The 21,976-nt window shown below is 42.6% G+C and overlaps 1 protein-coding gene across 7 annotated transcripts in view; it reads right to left on the minus strand.

Annotated features, from left to right (window-relative positions):
* The window catches only part of LOC119770216 (JNK-interacting protein 3), a 427,739-nt gene extending 408,501 nt beyond the window's left edge, over window positions 1–19,238 (minus strand). For 2 of the 7 annotated variants that reach the window (XM_038264660.1, XM_038264659.1), the window contains exon 1: window positions 18,732–19,220. In XM_038264660.1, the coding sequence (XP_038120588.1) occupies window positions 18,732–18,797 (66 nt within the window). In that variant the 5' untranslated portion in view covers window positions 18,798–19,220. Of the gene's footprint in view, window positions 1–18,731 lie in introns of all 7 variants that reach the window. The other 5 variants (XM_038264656.1, XM_038264655.1, XM_038264654.1 and 2 more) reach the window with 5 other exon arrangements.
* Window positions 19,239–21,976: the final 2,738 nt, after the last annotated feature.

A 21,976-nucleotide genomic window follows, 5' to 3' on the forward strand; every position in this document is an offset into this window, starting at 1 on the left:
GCAATATAGGTATCAAAATTCATGGTTTTGAAACTGGTAATGAAAATGGCCATTTTGACTGGATTGGCCACACCCGGAGTGGCCAGTGCCCTCAGGAAGGTTCTACCGGGGGACATTAATCGAACCATACGACTTGGGGCAATATGGGTATCAAAATTCATGGTTTTGAAACTGGTAATAAAAATGGGCATTTTGACTGGATTGGCCACACCCGGAGTGGCCAGTGCACTCAGGAAGGTTCTACCGTGGGGACATTAATCGAACCATACGACTTGGGGCAATATGGGTATATAAATTCATGGTTATTGAAACTGGTAATGAAAATGGGCATTTTGACCGGATTGGCCACATCCGGAGTGGCAATTGCCCTGGGAAGGTTCTACCAGGGGACATTAATCGAACCATACGACTTGGGGCAATATGGGAATCCAAATTCATGGTTTTTGAAACTGGTAATGAAAATGACAATTTTGACCGGATTGGCCACACCCGGATTGGCCACACCCGTAGTGGCCAAACCATGAATTTTGATACCCATATTGCCCCAAGTCGTATGGTTCGATTAATGTCCCCCCAGTAGAACCTTCCCGAGGGCACTGGCCACTCCGGGTGTGGCCAATCCAGTCAAAATGGCCATTTTCAATACCAGTTTCAAAAACCATGAATTTTGATACCCATATTGCCCCAAGTCGTATGGTTCGATTAATGTCCCCCCGGTAGAACCTTCCCGAGGGCACTGGCCACTCCGGGTGTGGCCAATCCAGTCAAAATGCCCATTTTCATTACCAGTTTCAAAAACCATGAATTTTAATACCTATATTGCCCCAAGTCGTATGGTTCGATTAATGTCCCCCCGGTAGAACCTTCCCGAGGGCACTGGCCACTCCGGGTGTGGCCAATCCAGTCAAAATGGCCATTTTCAATACCAGTTTCAAAAACCATGAATTTTGATACCCATATTGCCCCAAGTCGTATGGTTCGATTAATGTCCCCCCGGTAGAACCTTCCCGAGGGCACTGGCCACTCCGGGTGTGGCCAATCCAGTCAAAGTGCCCATTTTCATTACCAGTTTCAAAAACCATGAATTTTGATACCCATATTGCCCCAAGTCGTATGGTTCGATTAATGTCCCCCCAGTAGAACCTTCCCGAGGGCACTGGCCACTCCGGGTGTGGCCAATCCAGTCAAAATGGCCATTTTCAATACCAGTTTCAAAAACCATGAATTTTGATACCCATATTGCCCCAAGTCGTATGGTTCGATTAATGTCCCCCCGGTAGAACCTTCCCGAGGGCACTGGCCACTCCGGGTGTGGCCAATCCAGTCAAAATGGCCATTTTCATTACCAGTTTCAAAAACCATGAATTTTAATACCCATATTGGCCCAAGTCGTATGGTTCGATTAATGTCCCCCCGGTAGAACCTTCTTGAGGGCACAGGCCACTTCGGGTGTGGCCAATCCAGTCAAAATGCCCATTTTCATTACCAGTTTCAAAAACCATGAATTTTGATACCTATATTACCCCAAGTCGTATGGTTCGATTAATGTCCCCCCGGTAAAACCTTCCCGAGGGCACTGGCCACTCCGGGTGTGGCCAATCCAGTCAAAATGGCCATTTTCAATACCAGTTTCAAAAACCATGAATTTTGATACCCATATTGCCCCAAGTCGTATGGTTCGATTAATGTCCCCCCGGTAGAACCTTCCCGAGGGCACTGGCCACTCCGGGTGTGGCCAACCCAGTCAAAATGGCCATTTTCAATACCAGTTTCAAATACCATGAATTTTGATACCCATATTGCCCCAAGTCGTATGGTTCGATTAATGTCCCCCCGGTCCAGTCAAAATGGCCATTTTCATTACCAGTTTCAAAAACCATGAATTTTGATACCTATATTGCCCTAAGTCGTATGGTTCGATTAATGTCCCCCCGGTAGAACCTTCCCGAGGGCACTGGCCACTCCGGGTGTGGCCAATCCAGTCAAAATGGCCATTTTCATTACCAGTTTCAAAAACCATGAATTTTGATACCCATATTGCCCCAAGTCGTATGGTTCGATTAATGTCCCCCCAGTAGAACCTTCCCGAGGGCACTGGCCACTCCGGGTGTGGCCAATCCAGTCAAAATGGCCATTTTCAATGAAAACGAAACTATTGGCACTACGCCCCCCGGGGCATGGCCTTCCTCTAACGTGGGATTTCTGCTCCAGCGCCTCTGACGAGACAGGAGAAACCGGGACCGACGTTTTACTTCACCATCCGATAGAAGCTCAGTGGATAAGGCGGGAATCGAACCCGCGTCTCATAGCATCATCGGGATCGGCAGCCGAAGCCGCTACCCCTGCGCCACGAGACCCACACTGGCCACTCCGGGTGTGGCCAACCCAGTCAAAATGGCCATTTTCAATACCAGTTTCAAAAACCATGAATTTTGATACCCATATTGCCCCAAGTCGTATGGTTCGATTAATGTCCCCCCGGTAGAACCTTCCCGAGGGCACTGGCCACTCCGGGTGTGGCCAATCCAGTCAAAATGGCCATTTTCAATACCAGTTTCAAAAACCATGATTTTGATACCCATATTGCCCCAAGTCGTATGGTTCGATTAATGTCCCCCCGGTAGAACCTTCCCGAGGGCACTGGCCACTCCGGGTGTGGCCAATCCAGTCAAAATGGCCATTTTCAATACCAGTTTCAAAAACCATGAATTTTGATACCCATATTGCCCCAAGTCGTATGGTTCGATTAATGTCCCCCCGGTAGAACCTTCCCGAGGGCACTGGCCACTCCGGGTGTGGCCAATCCAGTCAAAATGCCCATTTTCATTACCAGTTTCAAAAACCATGAATTTTGATACCTATATTGCCCCAAGTCGTATGGTTCGATTAATGTCCCCCCGGTCCAGTCAAAATGGCCATTTTCATTACCAGTTTCAAAAACCGTGAATTTTGATACCTATATTGCCCTAAGTCGTATGGTTCGATTAATGTCCCCCCGGTAGAACCTTCCCGAGGGCACTGGCCACTCCGGGTGTGGCCAATATCCTATAAATGTGGTCCCAAGCCCATTGCCCCAAATCATTCTGGTCCGGTGACCGTCCTTACAATCTTCATAAGAACAGAATTCCTCCCAATTTAGTGCACAAACTGTGTCTTTCAATGTGTGCGTGTGTGTGTGTGAGCAATAAAATTACCACCGTCGATCCGTCTCTGACGGATTTTCAGTCAAAACTATCTGTTCAGAGGCTATCTGTTAGCTTATATAGTCCGCATGAAATGTGGCAACATTGTGCAAATTTTGCCTCGTCTCCTGCTTTCTTGGAACTGTCACGCGAGAATGTTGCACCATTGTTGCCACATTTCATGCGAACTATATAAGCTAACAGATAGCCTCTGAACAGATAGTTTTGACCGAAAATCCGTCAGAGATGGATCGACGGTGGTAATTTTATTGCTCACACACACACACGCACACATTGAAAGACACAGTTTGTGCACTAAATTGGGAGGAATTCTGTTCTTATGAAGATTATAAGGACGGTCACCGGACCAGAATGATTTGGGGCAATGGGCTTGGGACCACAGGATATTGGCCACACCAGTGGCCAGTGCCGGGAATTAATCATATGACTTGGGGCATATAGGTATCAAAATTCATAGTTTTGAAACTGGTAATGAAAATGGCCATTTTGACTGGATTGGCCACACCCGGTGGCCAGTGCCTCGGGAAGGTTCTACTGGGGGACATTATCGAACCATCATGGGCAAATTCATGGTTTGAAACTGGTAATGAAAATGGCCATTTTGACTGGATTGGCCACACCCGGAGTGGTGCCCTCCGAAGGTTCTTACGGAACCATACAAATTTGGCAATATGGGTATCAAAATTCATGGTTTTTGATACTGGTAATGAAAATGACCATTTTGGCAGGATTGGCCACACTCAAGTGGCCATTGCTCTGAGGAAGGTTCTACCGGGGACATTAATCGAACCATACGACTTAGCAATATAGGTATCAAAATTCATGGTTTTGAAACTGGTAATGAAAATGGCCATTTTGACTGGATTGGCCACACCCGGAGTGTCCAGTGCCCTCGGGAAGGTTCTACTGGGGGGACATTAATCGAACCATACGACTTGGGGCAATATGGGTATCAAAATTCATGGTTTTTGAAACTGGTAATGAAAATGGCCATTTTGACTGGATTGGCCACACCCGGAGTGGCCAGTGCCCTCAAGAAGGTTCTACTGGGGGGACATTAATCGAATAATACGACTTGGGGCAATATGGGTATCAAAATTCATGGTTTTTGAAACTGGTAATGAAAATGGCCATTTTGACTGGATTGGCCACACCCGGAGTGGCCAGTGCCCTCGGGAAGGTTCTACTGGGAGGACATTAATGGAACCATACGACTTAGGGCAATATGGGTATCAAAATTCATGGTTTGGCCACTACGGGTGTGGCCAATCCGGGTGTGGCCAATCCGGTCAAAATTGTCATTTTCATTACCAGTTTCAAAAACCATGAATTTGGATTCCCATATTGCCCCAAGTCGTATGGTTCGATTAATGTCCCCCGGCAGAACCTTCCCGAGGGCACTGGCCACTCCGGGTGTGGCCAATCCAGTCAAAATGGCCATTTTCATTACCAGTTTCAAAAACCATGAATTTTGATACCCATATTGCCCCAAGTCGTATGGTTCGATTAATGTCCCCCCGGTAGAACCTTTCCGAGGGCAATGGCCACTCCGGGTGTGGCCGATCCTGCCAAAATGGTCATTTTCATTACCAGTATCAAAAACCATGAATTTTGATACCCATATTGCCCAAATTTGTATGGTTCCGTAAATGTCCTCCCGGTAGAACCTTCCCTCAGGGCAATGGCCACTCCGGGTGTGGCCAATCCTGCCAAAATGGTAATTTTCATTACCAGTATCAAAAACCATGAATTTTGATACCCATATTGCCAAATTTGTATGGTTCCGTAAATGTCCTCCCGGTAGAACCTTCCCTCAGAGCAATGGCCACTCCGAGTGTGGCCAATCCTGCCAAAATGGTCATTTTCATTACCAGTATCAAAAACCATGAATTTTGATACCCATATTGCCCAAATTTGTATGGTTCCGTAAATGTCCTCCCGGTAGAACCTTCCCTCAGAGCAATGGCCACTCCGAGTGTGGCCAATCCTGCCAAAATGGTCATTTTCATTACCAGTATCAAAAACCATGAATTTTGATACCCATATTGCCCAAATTTGTATGGTTCCGTAAATGTCCTCCCGGTAGAACCTTCCCTCAGGGCAATGGCCACTCCGGGTGTGGCCAATCCTGCCAAAATGGCCATTTTCATTACCAGTATCAAAAACCATGAATTTTGATACCCATATTGCCCAAATTTGTATGGTTCCGTAAATGTCCTCCCAGTAGAACCTTCCCTTAGGGCAATGGCCACTCCGGGTGTGGCCAATCCTGCCAAAATGGTAATTTTCATTACCAGTATCAAGAACCATGAATTTTGATACCCATATTGCCAAATTTGTATGGTTCCGTAAATGTCCTCCCGGTAGAACCTTCCCTCAGAGCAATGGCCACTCCGAGTGTGGCCAATCCTGCCAAAATGGTCATTTTCATTACCAGTATCAAAAACCATGAATTTTGATACCCATATTGCCCAAATTTGTATGGTTCCGTAAATGTCCTCCCGGTAGAATCTTCCCACAGGGCACTGGCCACTCCGGGTGTGGCCAATCCTGCCAAAATGGTCATTTTCATTACCAGTATCAAAAACCATGAATTTTGATACCCATATTGCCCAAATTTGTATGGTTCCGTAAATGTCCTCCCGGTAGAACCTTCCCACAGGGCACTGGCCACTCCGGGTGTGGCCAATCCTGCCAAAATGGTCATTTTCATTACCAGTATCAAAACCATGAATTTTGATACCCATATTGCCCAAATTTGTATGGTTCCGTAAATGTCCTCCCGGTAGAACCTTCCCTCAGAGCAATGGCCACTCCGAGTGTGGCCAATCCTGCCAAAATGGTCATTTTCATTACCAGTATCAAAAACCATGAATTTTGATACCCATATTGCCCAAATTTGTATGGTTCCGTAAATGTCCTCACGGTAGAACCTTCCCACAGGGCACTGGCCACTCCGGGTGTGGCCAATCCTGCCAAAATGGTCATTTTCATTACCAGTATCAAAGACCATGAATTTTGATACCCATATTGCCCAAATTTGTATGGTTCCGTAAATGTCCTCCCGGTAGAACCTTCCCACAGGGCACTGGCCACTCCGGGTGTGGCCAATCCTGCCAAAATGGTCATTTTCATTACCAGTATCAAAAACCATGAATTTTGATACCCATATTGCCCAAATTTGTATGGTTCCGTAAATGTCCTCCCGGTAGAACCTTCCCACAGGGCACTGGCCACTCCGGGTGTGGCCAATCCTGCCAAAATGGTCATTTTCATTACCAGTATCAAAAACCATGAATTTTGATACCCATATTGCCCAAATTTGTATGGTTCCGTAAATGTCCTCCCGGTAGAACCTTCCCACAGGGCACTGGCCACTCCGGGTGTGGCCGATATCCTACCAAATTGTTCCCAATAATTTCGGTATTCCGGTGACCGTTCTGGCTACCGTCAATAACTTCTTGGACCTCCTCTCAAGTTCGTGCACCACCTGCGTGTGTGTGTGTGAGCAATAAAATTCCCAACGTAAGGTCCGTCTTTGATGAAAGTCTGATGGACACTAAATCCTCCAGAGGCTAACTTTTAGCTTAAATAGTTTTCACGGCATCTACGCAACAGAAACAGAATGTCACGCCGAGGGCTTGCGACGGTAACGCTACATTTTCGAAAAATTTTGCATTGACACCGCAGATAGAGCTTTAAGACAAAGTCCTTTGTCAAAATGATATTTTCAGGCTAATAAATTCTATATAAAGATTGATTTATATAAACATAAACGATACCTTATTCACTAAAAACTATACTTGTGCCTAATCCAGAATCAATGTTTAAATCATTTCAGTATTAATGATTAAATTATGCGAGGGGGACGTCACTTCCGTGCTAACCGAGCGATAAAGCTTCCTTTTCAAACCTTTGCAGCGTTCACTTTCACCTTTTCGCTTTAACTTGCTTTAACGCGCGTTAACCGCGATAACTTGCTTTTTGGTTTACCTTTTCTTGCGTTCTCGCTTCACACTGCTCGATTTTTTTGACAGCGAGAACTTTGTTTTGCTCAATTTTTCTCCGTCACCGGACGGATGGTGGTCAAAAAAACGTTTGCGCCCGGAGTGGAGGAAGCAAGATTCTCGCCGCGTTGTGCTGGTCAAGAGGGACACCAGCGGCTTCAGCGAGTGCAGCTTCCGGACGGAACATGAATGAAAACAGACGTGCTTTGTTTCGCACGATGGGGCCGGTGTTGAGTTCGAAGAGCTTGCCAACGGTTATGTACGACGATGAACCTGCGGAGGGCAAAACCTGCAGCCCACCGGTCACACGAAAGGAGTTGAAGCCACAGATTGTGTTAGTGGGTTCTGGACGGTGAAAGGTTCCCAAAAATCGGATCGGATCCTGTCCTGTCAAAGCTTCCTGGAGCGAACCAGATAGATACGATTGGCAGTCAACTGTTGCTGAACGAACCGCACGTGTCCTCGTACCACATTCCCAAGAAACACAAGAATTTTCGCGGACGCGGATTTGATTAATCCGTCGCTGCTGTCTAACCTTCTCTTGGAATTGGAAAACTCGGTTCAAACATCGGCCAAGCGAATGTTCCTTAAACAACATCCGGCAAAAACACCAGAAGGTTCACGGCGGAAAAAGCGTCTGCATCGAACTGCCGGGCGTAGTGGCTATTAACGCCCCCCTTCCCCCCCTCCACAAAGTATTGTAATTGCAACAGACAATAGTAAATTATGTATGCTGGATAGGGTGTGTTTTCTTTTAACAAGCTAATCATTTGTTGAAGGAAACTGAACTGAATAAAATAAATAGTTCTTTATTTATAATTGTTTTGATTTCTTTTGTAAAACATCAGTTATTCGAGGAGAAAACGGAACAGACCGGGGCCGTGGTAGATCGGAAGCGGGATCGGGTGCGAAAGTTGATGCGCGAGACCAGTGACTCGGGAACGTCCAGCTTGGAGTTGCCACCATTATTGAACGCTGCTCGATTCTTTCTCGGAATACTGCCCAGATGGTTGGGTGCGTCCAACGCTTGATCTTGAAGTTGTCCGTGATCGTGATGCAGCATTGTCGGTGCTTGGCGAAGCCGGACTGTGGATCGTCTTGAGCGATAGGTAGCCGTAAGTGAAGTACGGATCGGCGAAGTGCAGAATTTTCTTGGTGGCCCTGTTTAACTTTAGGAAGGTCGGCAACTTGGCACAGACGGAACTGCAGCAGCACTTTGCAGATCTTTGGACTTGCAGATGGGTCATCTCGCTGCGCGGAATGGTCCCTTCGATGAGTGCCGTTGGCTCGGGAATGGCCCCCTTGTTAAATTCCGCCAGCACCGGTGCAGGCAAGCTGTTCCTTTTGGTGATGTCCTCACGGAAGTCCAGATTCAACAGCGGACCTCCTTTGGACGCACCCGTGTGGCCAATAGTATGCGCGAGGAGCTGGAGAAGCACGATAATTCTTGTTTTCCAAACTCTGGAAGGCGAGCCACTAGCCGTTCGGGGATAGGCTGACCTGCGGGCATCTAGTACATCGTTGGATCGGCGTGTCCATATCCACCGGAATGTCTCGCAAGCATTCGTTGTCGGAGGTTGTCATGAAGCGCCGGTTATCATCGACGAAGGTAATCGTTTTGACCGAGCCCAGACGTGTGTCCCACTGTAAGAGAAATGAAATTTGAGGTTTCTTATCCAATTATTTTCAGTTGAATCTACTCACTTGGTCTTCTAGTCAGAAGCTCTTGTATTCCGAGTCCTCCCGTACAACCTGCCCGGAGCAGGTTCGCAAGCAATGCCGCTGGTAGTAAACCTTCAAGATCATGATCCGGTCGTCCATGCTGCAGTACAGCAGCAGGTGGGCCGATTTTGAGGGACCACTGGATAGCAGAAATGTTCTTGGTGTGACCGGTTCAGGTGTGGATGTGAGCCTACGGCAGCAAGCACCAGTCGGTGGCACCACTTTTGCGTAGATTGACCCCGACATCCTACGGCGGTTGCAGGAACGATCGAGCCAGATAATCGACCGAGTTCTTGATGTGCAGCACGTACTTCTCCTCGATCAGCTTATCTTAATTCATGCGGTTCCAGTACTGCTTCTTACACATCATCTTCTCGATCTTAGTCCGCTCGGTCCCGTTCGGTCTCGACGCAAGTTCGCCATCCTCGTTCTTGCCTCATTGTCCAAAAATCCCTGTATGTTTCTCCGGTTCCGGTTCTGCAAGTTTCACTCCGCGGGTTTTAACTTAACTCGTTCATCGTCGGGCACAGCAAACGGAACGATTCCACCTGCTCTTGATCTGCTCCAGGGGACTCCCAGCGGAGCGGCACAAACCTGCAGCGATTTTGCCACCGAGTGGGCTGAAACCGACATTGACACAGAAGTAAACAATTCCAACATTTCCGATCGTTAGCAATAAAAAAAACTCACAGATTGCTGTGTTTATTTTCTCCGCGAAAACTGCGGGAAAAAAATCAAAACAAAAAAAAACGAGTTGCCAAACACGATCAAAAACTGCTCGATTCAAGACGGCAAGGTTGCAAGATCGATTTCGTTTGGTTCAAAAGTCGAGCAGACGCTGACCGCTTTAACTCGCTTTAACGCGCGTTAACTTGCGATAACTTGCTTTTTGGTGGCGATAGGTGAAAACTCGGTACGATGAGTAGCGTTGATGTTATTCGAGCTCGTTTTTGTGCGTTTTAGTGAATTATCGCGGAGTGACGTCCCCCTCGAAATTATGTATACTACACTGAACTATTTGTTATCTTCCTATTGAATTATAGTTCTATCACAAAATCATTATTTAAACCTTTGATGAAATATTGTGAGCAAAACAACACTTCAAAATATAAAGCAATTACAAAACCAGGTTGAAGGATAAAAACATGCTCAAAAAATCAAATGTTAAACTTATTCTTCAACGTGTGTCCAAATTACCCCACAAGGTATGACCATATTACCCCACAAGGCATGTCCAAATTACCCCACAAGGCATGTCCAAATTACCCCATAGGGGTGTTCATATTACCCCACACAAAAATGTGGAGGTAATTTGGACACCTTTTTATTTTTTCGATAAAAATGGGTTTTTCATCAAAATTTATCGAAATGAATGATATTTTTCCGTCAAATGTGGTCTCTATTATCCTCTGGTGTCATCCACATTACTTTAAAATATCCATACAGCCCGTGACAGAGCGATTTCCTTAGGGTGTCCAAATTACCCCACACTCCCCTAATGTCCAACAAATAAAACAACGTGTTATTTTGTAAGTAATTAAACTTTATTGAATCCATTTGACAACCGGAACCTCCTCTACGTATGCGGTGACGTTGTGACCTGGGCGTCCCAGACGCCAAGTTCGAGTCCAGCGGCGTGCGGACTGGTGGGGACCATCGCTGATTTGGTTGTCCCAACATCCCCCCTTCTCAATTAACACTGGAACGCCCAACGCATGTCCAACTTACACGGACACCCAAGCCTCCCAAAAAAGTTGGAACGGTAACTTCAACTCGCTGGTTCTCGGGCATTACTCAACCAATCAAGATGATTCTTGTTACCACTGATTTGTAAGAATGTCTAGATGATTCTAGAACTTTGCAGAACTTAATTTGATCAAATCTGTAATTTTTGCGATCAAAAACATCGTTCCACCTTTTTTAAAACAACTGTCTCCGCGGAATTTTTGGCGATTTTTTTTTACACGCGAAAAAAAAAGTTGGAACGATGTTTTTGATCGCAAAAATTACAGATTGGATCAAATTAAGTTCTGCAAAAGTCTAGAATCATCTAGACATCCTAACAAATCACTGGAAAGAAGAATCATCTTGATTGGTTGAGTTATGACAGAGAACCATTGAGTTGAAGTTACCGTTCCAACTTTTTTGGAGCCTTGGGCGTTGGAATGTTAAGCTGGTACGAGTTGAACCGCTGAGGCTTCTTTCGAACTCGTGTAGAGCGACGAAGAACCGGTACCAGCGACGCAGGCTCGCTTTCAGGTGGTGCAACCTGCTCGGGTGATCTTGGCATGGATGGCGAGCATTCTGGGACACCAGGTGACGAGCGTTGATCCGGACTTGCTGACTGTAGTGACGCGTCCAAGACCGTCGGTGTTGTTGGGTCCGCAGCCGGTGTTGGTTTCGACAGATTCCAGGAATCCAGCAGGATGTCGAGGGGCAACTTCGGCTTCTCTGCTCCATCTGTCCTCGGATCCCAATCTGCACGACTGAGAAGCTGGTATACATCACCTGGCCAACCCGGTCGCAAACAACACCAGGCGCCCAGAGCCACTTGTTTCCGCTGTACAGCTCCTGCTGCTGGCGGAACATCTCCGACACGTAGACTTGCTGCTGCTGCGAGAACCACTTATTTCAAAGGGGATTTGAATTAACTTACTCGGCATAGATCTCGATTTTTGATCATCGGTGATTTTGAATGCCAAACACCAATCTTGGAATAATTCAGAAGTAAATTCCAATGATAAAATTCTATTCAGAGATTGCACTTCTAGTCTTTATTCGGTTTTATACCCGAATGGGTCAACTTGTTTTTCTTCTGTTAGAAATCCATCAACAATTGATTTGGTTTTGACAAATCAATGTCGGTATTGTGGTCCTTTTGTGACTCATGCTGATTTTGATTCTGATCACCTTCCAGTAACTTTCTCACTTTCTCATGAAGCAGTTACCAGACCCACCCAGTCACGAAATAATCTAGCAGAGCTGGTTCTGCCAGAATCCTGCTAGAACGGTAGAACATTTCTGCTAGAATGCTGTAAGAATATCCAGCTCTGTGAGAACTCTGCCAGAATCCTGCTAGAACGTCGTGACTGGGCAATAGTTCTGTGTTTAATTACCACAAAGCTAATAGGGACGTGGCGTTACATCGTGCTGCCACCTGGTATTTGTAAGTGCAAGAGTGGAAAAGTGCTGAGTCATCGTCTAAAAATAGACGGCGTCCTATCTCGCCTAGCAAAATGAAGTCGATAAAGCAGTCGGTTTAGATGAGAAAAAGTGGAAGAAAACGTGGTCTAAAAATAGCGCCGCCATCCCCCTATTGGGACAGGTATCAGCATCATATTGAGAATAATTTAAGTCATGATTTTGTTTTAGAAACCAAAGCTGATATTGATTCAGCCTTGGAATCTTTAACTAATGCAATTTTGGATGCTAGGAATATTGTTATTCCTAAAGTCCAAGTCAAATTTGATTCTCCCATTATTGATGACGATCTTCAGCTTCCAATGTTCGTCGAAGACAGTATCAACGTTCTCGTGATCCTGCACTGAAGCGAATTCAAAAAGATTTGCAAAAGGTTATTGACCACAGATTCACTCTCCTGTGAAATGAAAAGTTCGCAAGAGATGTCGAACAAATTAAACCTTATTCCAAACCTTTTTGGAAACTTTCAAAGGTTCTTAAGAAACCTCAAAAACCAATCCCTTCTTTAAAAGATGGTGATAATATCTTATTAACTAATGTGGAGAAAGCTCAAAAACTTGCTCAGCAGTTTGAGAGAGCTCATAATTTCAACTAAAATGTTTTGAGTCTTATTGAAGATCAAATTTCAATAGAGTTTCTGAATATTGTTGAACAAGAATTTTCATCAGATGAAGTTTTTAATACGGATCTGAATGAAATAAAATCTGTTATCAAAAAATTTAAAAATATGAAAGCCCCTGGTGAGGATGGCATTTTTTACATTTTAATTAAAAAATTACCTGAAGCAACTTTAAGTAGCTTGGTCAAAATTTGCAACAAATGTTTTGATTTGGCATTTTTTCCCAGTAGTTGTAAAAATGCCAAAGTAGTTCCGATTTTGAAACCGGATAAAAATCCTGCTGAAGCCTCAAGCTATCAGCCCATTAGTTTGCTTTAATCTATTAGTAAATTATTCGAAAGAATAATTCTTAATAGAATGATGACGCAAATTAATGAAAATTAAATTTTCGCTGATGAGCAGTTTGGATTTCGCCTTAGGCATTCATCAGTTGTTGAGAGCACCAAATCTGAGGGCTATTCTACTGGCGCTGCTCTTCTAGACATAGAACAAGCATTTGACAGTGTTTGGCATAAAGGTTTGATTGCGAAATTGAAAAGGTTTAATTTTCCGATTTATATCGTGAAAATTATTCAAAACTATTTGACGGATCGTACTCTGCAGGTATGTTATCAGAATAGCAAATCTGATCAACTACTTGTACGTGCTGGCGTCCCTCAAGGAAGCATTTTGGGTCCAATTTTATACAATATTTTTACTTCTGACTTGCCTGATTCGCCCCCAGGATGTCAGAAATCACTTTTTGCTGATGATACAAGCATCTCCGCTAAAGGTAGAAGCCTTCGTGTCATCACAAGAAGATTACAAAGAAGCTTGGATATTTTCAATTCTTATTTGAAAGAATGGAAAATTACTCCAAGTGCTGCAAAAAATCAACTTAATATTTTCCCTCACAAACCAAAAGGTCATCACATTATAAAGATGAATGAGGTAAATTTAAAGTGGGAGGATCAAGTGAAATATCTTGAACTTGCTTTTGACAAAAACCTTACTTACAAGGTTCACATTGAAAGTATACAGGTTAAATGTAACAAATATATTAAATGTTTGTATCCACTTATAAACAGGAATTTTAAATTTTGTCTCAAGAATAAACTGTTAATTTATAACAGGGTGGCCATCAGATTTGGATTTTTAATTTCCCGGTTTTTTCCCGGTTTTCTCCCGAGGCCAGAAGGAATTTTTCCATATAGTTTTAAATCAAATTACAATGTTTTTTATAGACTGACGTTAGTATCAACATACTTTTTGAACCCATACACAACGTATACACTATACATTTGGTTCAATATTTTTATTTCTCATGAAAGCTTTCAAATTGAGTACAAAAAGTAAGAAGCCGTTTTTAACAGTTATTAGTCCAAACCCTTAATTTCCATAATGCTTGTGATTTTTCATCTCCATGCTCCACAATTTTTCTTAACTTAAAATCAATAAAAAATCGTTTGGTATTAAATTTAAGAATTACATAAATTATTACTGGAAAGCAGGAAATAGCATTTACAATGTTGGGTATGAGTATGGGTAGAAAAGATTTGTGTAAATACTCTTCAGTTTTCTTTGAAAAAGCTTTTGTAAATTCAAGAAGAACGATTCTTCCAGAGAAAAAGTGCCATATATTTAAACAATCGGTACCTTAAAACATTTTTTGCTGATCAATTTAGTATCTTCGGCAAGGATTAAGGTATTGATGGGATGATTTCTAGAAAAAATGTAACTGTCAAAAAAAACCCCTCTGAGTTGGCTTGTATTTCAACCCCTCATCGCGACTCCCAGATCGCGCAAACATAAACATAATTCTCGATACATCCTTTGCATGAGCCGTGCCAAATTTATTAAAAAAAAGATAAAATAAACATGTTTGGATTTTTTTATTTTGAGTAACACAGAATGGTAAAAAAATCAATTGGCCTTGCTCCGATTTTCTGAACAACACAAACGAAACAGTCAAAATTCAGTTCAACTTTTGTTTACGGAATTTTCAGATAAGAATTAAATAAAACCCAACAAAAACTCAATTTTTGTGTTTAAATAAAAATAAAAAGTGACTGTTTGTATTGAAATGACTATTATGCAGTTGAACTCTGAAAATATTGTAATTTTAAAATATCTGGAAATTATTTAAAATTTAAATTACAACTTCAAAATAAATTTTAAAAGAAAGATATTTTTTTCAAATGTTCTGAATTTGAACACAATTTGATAGTTATTTAACTGTTGAAAGATTCCCAAATAACTATATTAAAATATCTTAAATACCAAATATTTCCGACATTTTAAAATTATGCAAAAGTACATACTCAAATCTGATTTAAAAACACAAACACAAAGTTTCATAGCATTTTGTCCTTAATAATTTGTTTGACTGAGAAAGCCAAAAAATATCTTATAAAATACTACTGAAAACAGATTACACAAAATGTTTTACAGTAAAAATTGTAAACAGTCCGTCGAGTCCGTCTCGATTATGCGAAGGTTTGAACAATAAAAAACAATTCTTATTTTTTTATTTTCTTACTTTTAACATCATATTCGAGTTCTGCGACTTAATTTTAGTCACTGTTGAGTGGTTGATTGCTCTTATTAAATTTAAAAGTGCATTTTTTCAATATTTAATTTTAGCCATTTTGATCGCCATATGAGATTTCATAATTCTAAATCATTTTAAAGTAGTTTAGGCTGGTGCACATTTTATTTAAAGTTTCGAAATTGGCCCGAAAAATCAGGGGGCAATTTTTTTTCAAAAGACTTCAAAATTATAATGAAAGTTTAAGTGGAATCAACTGAAATCAATTTTAGTCCATTCACCTGCGTTCGGAATCATTTTTAGCATGTTTGGGTTGATTTAAAAATAATTTGAATTTTTGAAAATTTTCGATGTTAATTATTTTTTTTCGCTAAAATTTTAGTTTTCGTCAAATCTAATTTTTTTTTTAAACTAATGATTGTAAAACAACTGAACTAGTGTAAAATGCATTTTAAAACAATTTTTCCATGCAAATGCTTTTTATTTCAATATTTATATATTTTATTTTTTCCGAGGCCTTCGGATAATCGAGTCTGAACTGTATTCCTATTTTTAACGGCGCACATCAAGCTAAGCTTTTTGCACCACGATTTTCGGTACCCAAATTCTAGTATCTTCGAAATTATGGGAACTGTCGGTTATTTATTCCCTAAAGTTACTGTCTACAAAAACAAAATCAAGCAGATGTTGACTCTATTTACAATCATATTGTTGGAGGGTTAAATCCGTAATTTTGACAATTTTGGAATAAAAAAACAACAACTTCCTTGGCTGCTGTGCACCCTTAAGTTGATATTGAAATACATAATAAAATAAAAATAAATTGTTTATTGTGCTTATGAAATTCAATACTTATTGAAATAATACTTCAAAAATCATACCGCTGAGTAAATTTTCTATTTGCACGCAAACTTGATCGGCTACCTGGTGAACGAAAACGGGATTCGTCCTCTGCCAACTAGGGTTTAAGCTGTTGTTGACTACAAGCTTCCGACAACCGTCAAGGAACTGCGTCGGTTCCTGGCCCTATTTAACGTTTACAAACGGTTCATATCAAAGGCAGTGGACACTCAGGCTGAGCTGCTTCGCTCTCTGATTCCCGACAACCGGAAAAACGACACCAGGAAGATCCCATGGAGTGACGCGTCCAAGGACGCCTTTGTTCGGTGCAAAAATTCGCTGGCGGATATCACACTGCTGCATTATCCCGACTCGAACAAACGATTGGCTCTAATGATCGATGCTTCGAACACGTCTCTCTGGAGGGACATGGCAGCCCCTTGGATTTTATTCCGAGAAGTTCTCGGACTCGCAGAGGAATTACTCAACATTTGGCAGAGAGCTAACCGCCATGAAGCTTGCTGTCAAATACTTCCGGTTCTTCTTGGAAGGGCGTGAATTCATCATTTTCATGGACCATAAACCGTTAACACACGTTATGGGCTCGAACTCTTCTAGTAGGCTGCCACATGAGGACAGATATCTGCGCTACATCTCGCAATTTACTACAGACATTCAACACATCATTGGGATTAACAACACTGTTGCCGATGCACTTTCACGAATCGAGGCGATTTCGGCAATCGATCTGAACGCAATCACCAACGATCGGGTCGGAGATCCGGAGCTGCAGAAGCTGCGCACGTCATCCAGTCTGAAAATCGAACCTGTCCACATGCCCAACACATCGCGACCTGTCTACTGCGACGTGTCAGTGAAAAATCGTATTCGTCCCTTCATTCCAGCAAACCACCGCAACAGCATTCTGCACCAACTGCACGGACTGGCTTACTGATAGAGCAACCCGGAGACTTGTCAGCGAAAAATTCGTTTGGCCGTCCATGGCCAAAGATGTCACCAGTTTTGTTCGAGCTTGTGTGGACTGCCAGCGGTCGACGGTAAACCGTCACACAGTTTCTCCGTTGGGCAGCTTTGAAGTCCAGGTTTCGGCACATACACATCGATCTGCTCGGCCCACTTCCACCATCGAACGGAAACCGTTACCTGCTGACCATAATTGACCGTTTTACCCGTTGGCCGGAGGCGATCCCTCTACCAGATATGATTGCACCGACTGTCGCTAAAGACCTAACCTAGGAATGGATCTCACGCTTTGGCGCACCGGAGACGATTACGTCGGACCAAGGTCGACAGTTTGAGTCCGATTTGTTTCGAGAGCTTTCGTACATTCTGGGTTCCCATCACATCCGGACAACTGCATACCACCCTCAATCCAACGGTATGGTGGAACGGTTCCACAGAACACTGAAGGCATCGTTGATGAGTCGCGGCGCACGCAACTGGTGCGATCATCTACCCGTCGTGCTACTTGGGCTACGAATTGCCTACTTGAGGTCTAGTGCTCTGCTGCAGACCTGGTGTACGGCCAGGCTCTTCGCGTTCCCGGTGAGTTCTTCGACGTTCCCGATCAGAAGGTGGACCGATCAGATTTCGCCAAGCAGCTGCAAGAAGCATTTTCTGAAATCTGGTCGCCTCCATCGTCTCATCACGCGAAACCGACAGTCTTTCTACACAAGGACCTCAAGTCGTGCAGCCGGGTGTTTGTCCGAGTGGATGCAGCCAAACGGTCCTCACAACAACCGTACGAAGGACCGTTTGAAGTTTTGGAGCGTGGGGATAAGTTCTTCGACGTCTCGATCGCTGGAAAACAACAGAGAATCTCAATCGATCGAATTAAACCGGCATACACGTGCGACAGCTACGTAGGAGACCGCACGGTAGTTACACAATCCGGCCACCGTGTCCGGTTGTTGGTGTAACTGGGGGCGCCTATGGGTCTTGCTCCGAGGACCACCCTATGACTCCATCCGTCTACGAACCACCCTACTACAAATGTCAAGAAAAGAGAAAAGGAGACGGCAAGAGAGAGTAGGACATTCGCGTCGCACGCAACGCGCGGAATCGTTTTCTATTTAAAGAACTGAATTAAACACTAAATCGCGCCTTTAATCGGTCTCCGACACCACGTCCCCCACAATTCTATAAACTGTTGTGTTTCACATGTTATAGGACCTTCTCAATAAAAAAAAATCTGGAAAAGTGTTCGTGAAAACACTAAGAACGATATTATTCGTAAAAGCAAACTTGACATTTCGTAAACTTTTAAACGTTTAACAAAAAAAATTGAAGAACATAACGATTTGATTCAAATCACGGTTTTTTATGAATACTTTTAAACGTGCAAGTCATCAGCACTCTGATAGCATTTTGTGAAATTTGTTAGCTTTAAAAACGACACAGCTTTATATTTTTAATTCTCAAATTCATTAAATTTTATTTATCTAAATAATTCATTGACAGTTTTTGTTATACCATGGTGTCATATCGGCAGCCTTAGGCATATCAAAGGCACCAAAAAAGTTCAGTCAGATTAAAAAAAAATTAAAGAAAAAAGACCGATTTCGTAGAGAATTGCTCGAATTTACAATTACCTTTTCCGACATCACCGTGGTTTCATCATGGGTTCCGTAAACAATTTCGCAGCTATCGGCATCCATGTTTAATGACTAGATTGAATTGTTTTAAAAATTATTTGCACTGACTTAGTTTTCTGCTTCTACAACATAATAAAAAAGAATGAATTAATATGTAAAGATTTTTTTTAAGGCGATTAGCTTTGAATGAAATAAATTGAGCCTGATTTGTTATTTGTTGTCGTTCTCATTGATAAGCAGGGAAGCCAGTTAAACTGTTGCACTTTAATTTTACAGATCTGTACTTCTACAGATATATATTTGAAGGTATTCCGCTAGCGATCGGTATATGAAATATGTTAATAGAAGTGAATACTATCAATTTCGTTCGATCTTTTCTAGTACGGACTTCACTATGTTTTGAACACTCGGTATCGTACTGTTTTGTTCACGCATTAGCATATTTTAGCTAAGTAAAAGAAATATGACTGTGTTTGTAAGAGAAGATACACGCTAACCAGGCAGTCTCAATTTTGAGATGAATGTCGCAAACCGGCTAAAAGCATCGAATCACGGCTACGTCACGACTGTCAATGTCATCTACATACAAGGCGAGTGAAATCAAAATCGAACCAAATTTTTAGCGCGTAGCGTTTGGAAAGGTCGTATGCGCATCGGTCATAATTTACAGAAAATAAAAACTTTTTTTAGTTTTTTTTTTCTTCAAAAAGATTTACATTTATTCTCGGACTTGAACTTGGGGATCAGCATTCAATTCCATCAAGCACATCATATTGGCAGATCACCTTTTTGTGTTAAATGAAAAACTAGTTTAAAACATTTTCGATGGAAATTTAGTGAGTATTTTAAAAGCGCAATTTATTCCAAACCAACGGTCAGGAAGAGTCAAAAGTTTTTTTTTTTCAATTAAATATATCTTTACATTCTAAGTGGTATGGCTAAATGCTCTTCATCTTTGTTATATTTTTCGTTTTACTATTACACGCAGAAAAATTAAGGGTTATCAAATTGATAAATAACATTATCAACATCACTATTTTAAAGTTATTGTTTTGATAACGTTGATTTATCGTTTTGATAAACTTCAACCATCAAAACGAAAATATGTTTTATTGTTTTGATAAATAAAATTTTCACGCAGTTTTGGCCATGCACGTTTTCTCCTTTCAATCAAAGCATAAACAAACAATTATTTAGCGACGTGCTGGAAGATGCTTGATAAAACATCATGTTCAAAAGAAGTTTAGTAGGCCGGAAATGCCGCAGCGACTTCTGTCCCGCGTGTTTACCGTGGAAAACTGCATCTTCCGAACCTCCGGGTGTGTGCGGACAAAGTGCGTGATCAAAGCTGGAGAAATCGGCTGCTTTGCCGGCATAAGGCTAGTACGCAGATCAGAAGGAAGGGGGTCAAGAAACAGCTTTACGAATAGCAGAACAAAGGAGAGGGAACGATTTCTTGGGGATTTTCTTCACCCTATCTGGCTTGCTTTCGCTGCCGCTGCTGCCCATTTGAAATTTTTCTTGACCGATTCCTTCCGAAGTGCGTTTACCGCTATAACCATTTCCGACCCGGAGAAATAGCAGCAAAAGACTTATGCTTAGAGAAAAAGGAGTAAGTATTTTTTTTTAAATTAAGGGTACCTTTTGATTGTGCTAACTCCCCGAATCTTGCATTGAACCAGGTATTTGGATGCCGTAAAACTGCTTACTGGATGGATTTGACCTTGAGATGTGCGAGGATGCTTGCGAAGAGTTGCATTCGCAAAACAACATTGCTCACACGGTGTCGGAGTTGTTGGTCGAGTAGAGTTCCGAGGCGATTGATCCATCATCGAGGCAGCATCCGTTCGCTCATTCTCCGAGCACATTGCCCAGTACAAGATCAACGACGTCGTTAATGCATATTTGGAAATCACCGTAGATAGCAAGAAGAGCCAGAATGCGTCAGAAAATTGAGCAGAAGGATAAATTCGCACATTTATGAGAATAAAAACAATTATCTAGATGTATTTTGCTTTTGTTTCATTTGAAATTAAAGAAAAAAGAAAAAAACATCAAGAAAATGTTGATAAATATAATTTTCATTTCGATAAAAACACTTTATAGTTTTGATAAAAATATTTATCAAAACGATCAATATTTTTATCAATTAGATACATTTTGCAAGTGACGTTTCTTTTATGACGCTTATCAAATTGATAATACAGTTTGTCAAAATGATAAATTTCGGTTGTCAAATTGACAAGAAAACTTATTGATTTTGATAAAATAAATTATTGGTTGCCAACCGATAATTTTATTTATCGAATTGATGTCAGAAATTTATCGAATTGATAATTCTTTTTTCTGCGTGTAACTGATCACATTCATTTATTTACTTCAAATTGTTTTTCATTTTTGCATTGCGGGGAACTCTTTCAAGCGAGCCCCCACTATCACCCAACCAAAGTTTGTCTCCCGCAGCTCCGGAAATCCAACACCAAATTTGCGTTTGGCCCCTAGAAGGATGTCCACCTCCCCTGTGACGTAGAACGAGGAATCCGCCAGTTGAATCCCGCAAGGAAGTTCCCAGCTGGAAACGTCCTCCAACACGATTGGTAGATTGCTGGTTACCTCTTCCATGACCAGGCAATCCACAGAGGCTCGGAAATCACCATACAGAGAATGCAAAGGTACGCTTACATCGTGAGTGATGTTGCTGCGTTTACCATTTGCACCGCCAACTACAGTGTTCACCGATCTTGCAGGTTGATCCAGTTTCGAGGCAAGACCAGCGCGGCTGGTGCCAACCTGCGAGGCGCAATCCAGGAGGGTACGTCACTGATGCTTTGCGCCGCTGCTGTCCATTACCTGCGCGATGGCTGTCATCAGGATCACCTTGGAGTCGTCTCGAAGCTGGTTGCCCACACATGACATTGCGGACGAGCCACTTGCTGTTTTCTCCACTACTACTGACTCGGGCTCCGGTATCTTGTTCGGCTTCGACTCCTCGAGCTTGGACTCAGACTGGGCGTGTGACGATCTGGCTGGCTGAGCGTTCTCGAAGGACAGCAACGTGTGGTGGCGCTTCTCACATTTTCGGCAGGAGTTCTTCAACCTGCACTCTTTGGCGTTGTGCCCCTTCTGCAGACAGTTGAAACAGTTGGCGAAATCGGGGCAGCCACAGTTGATGTGTTCGCCAGCACAGAATTCACATCGTGCTGAAACATTCTCTGCTGTCGTGGCCACGTGGAAATTGTGCG

The sequence above is a fragment of the Culex quinquefasciatus genome, chromosome 3, assembly GCF_015732765.1.
Source record: "Culex quinquefasciatus strain JHB chromosome 3, VPISU_Cqui_1.0_pri_paternal, whole genome shotgun sequence".
In the NCBI taxonomy this organism is placed as follows: Eukaryota; Metazoa; Arthropoda; class Insecta; order Diptera; family Culicidae; genus Culex; species Culex quinquefasciatus.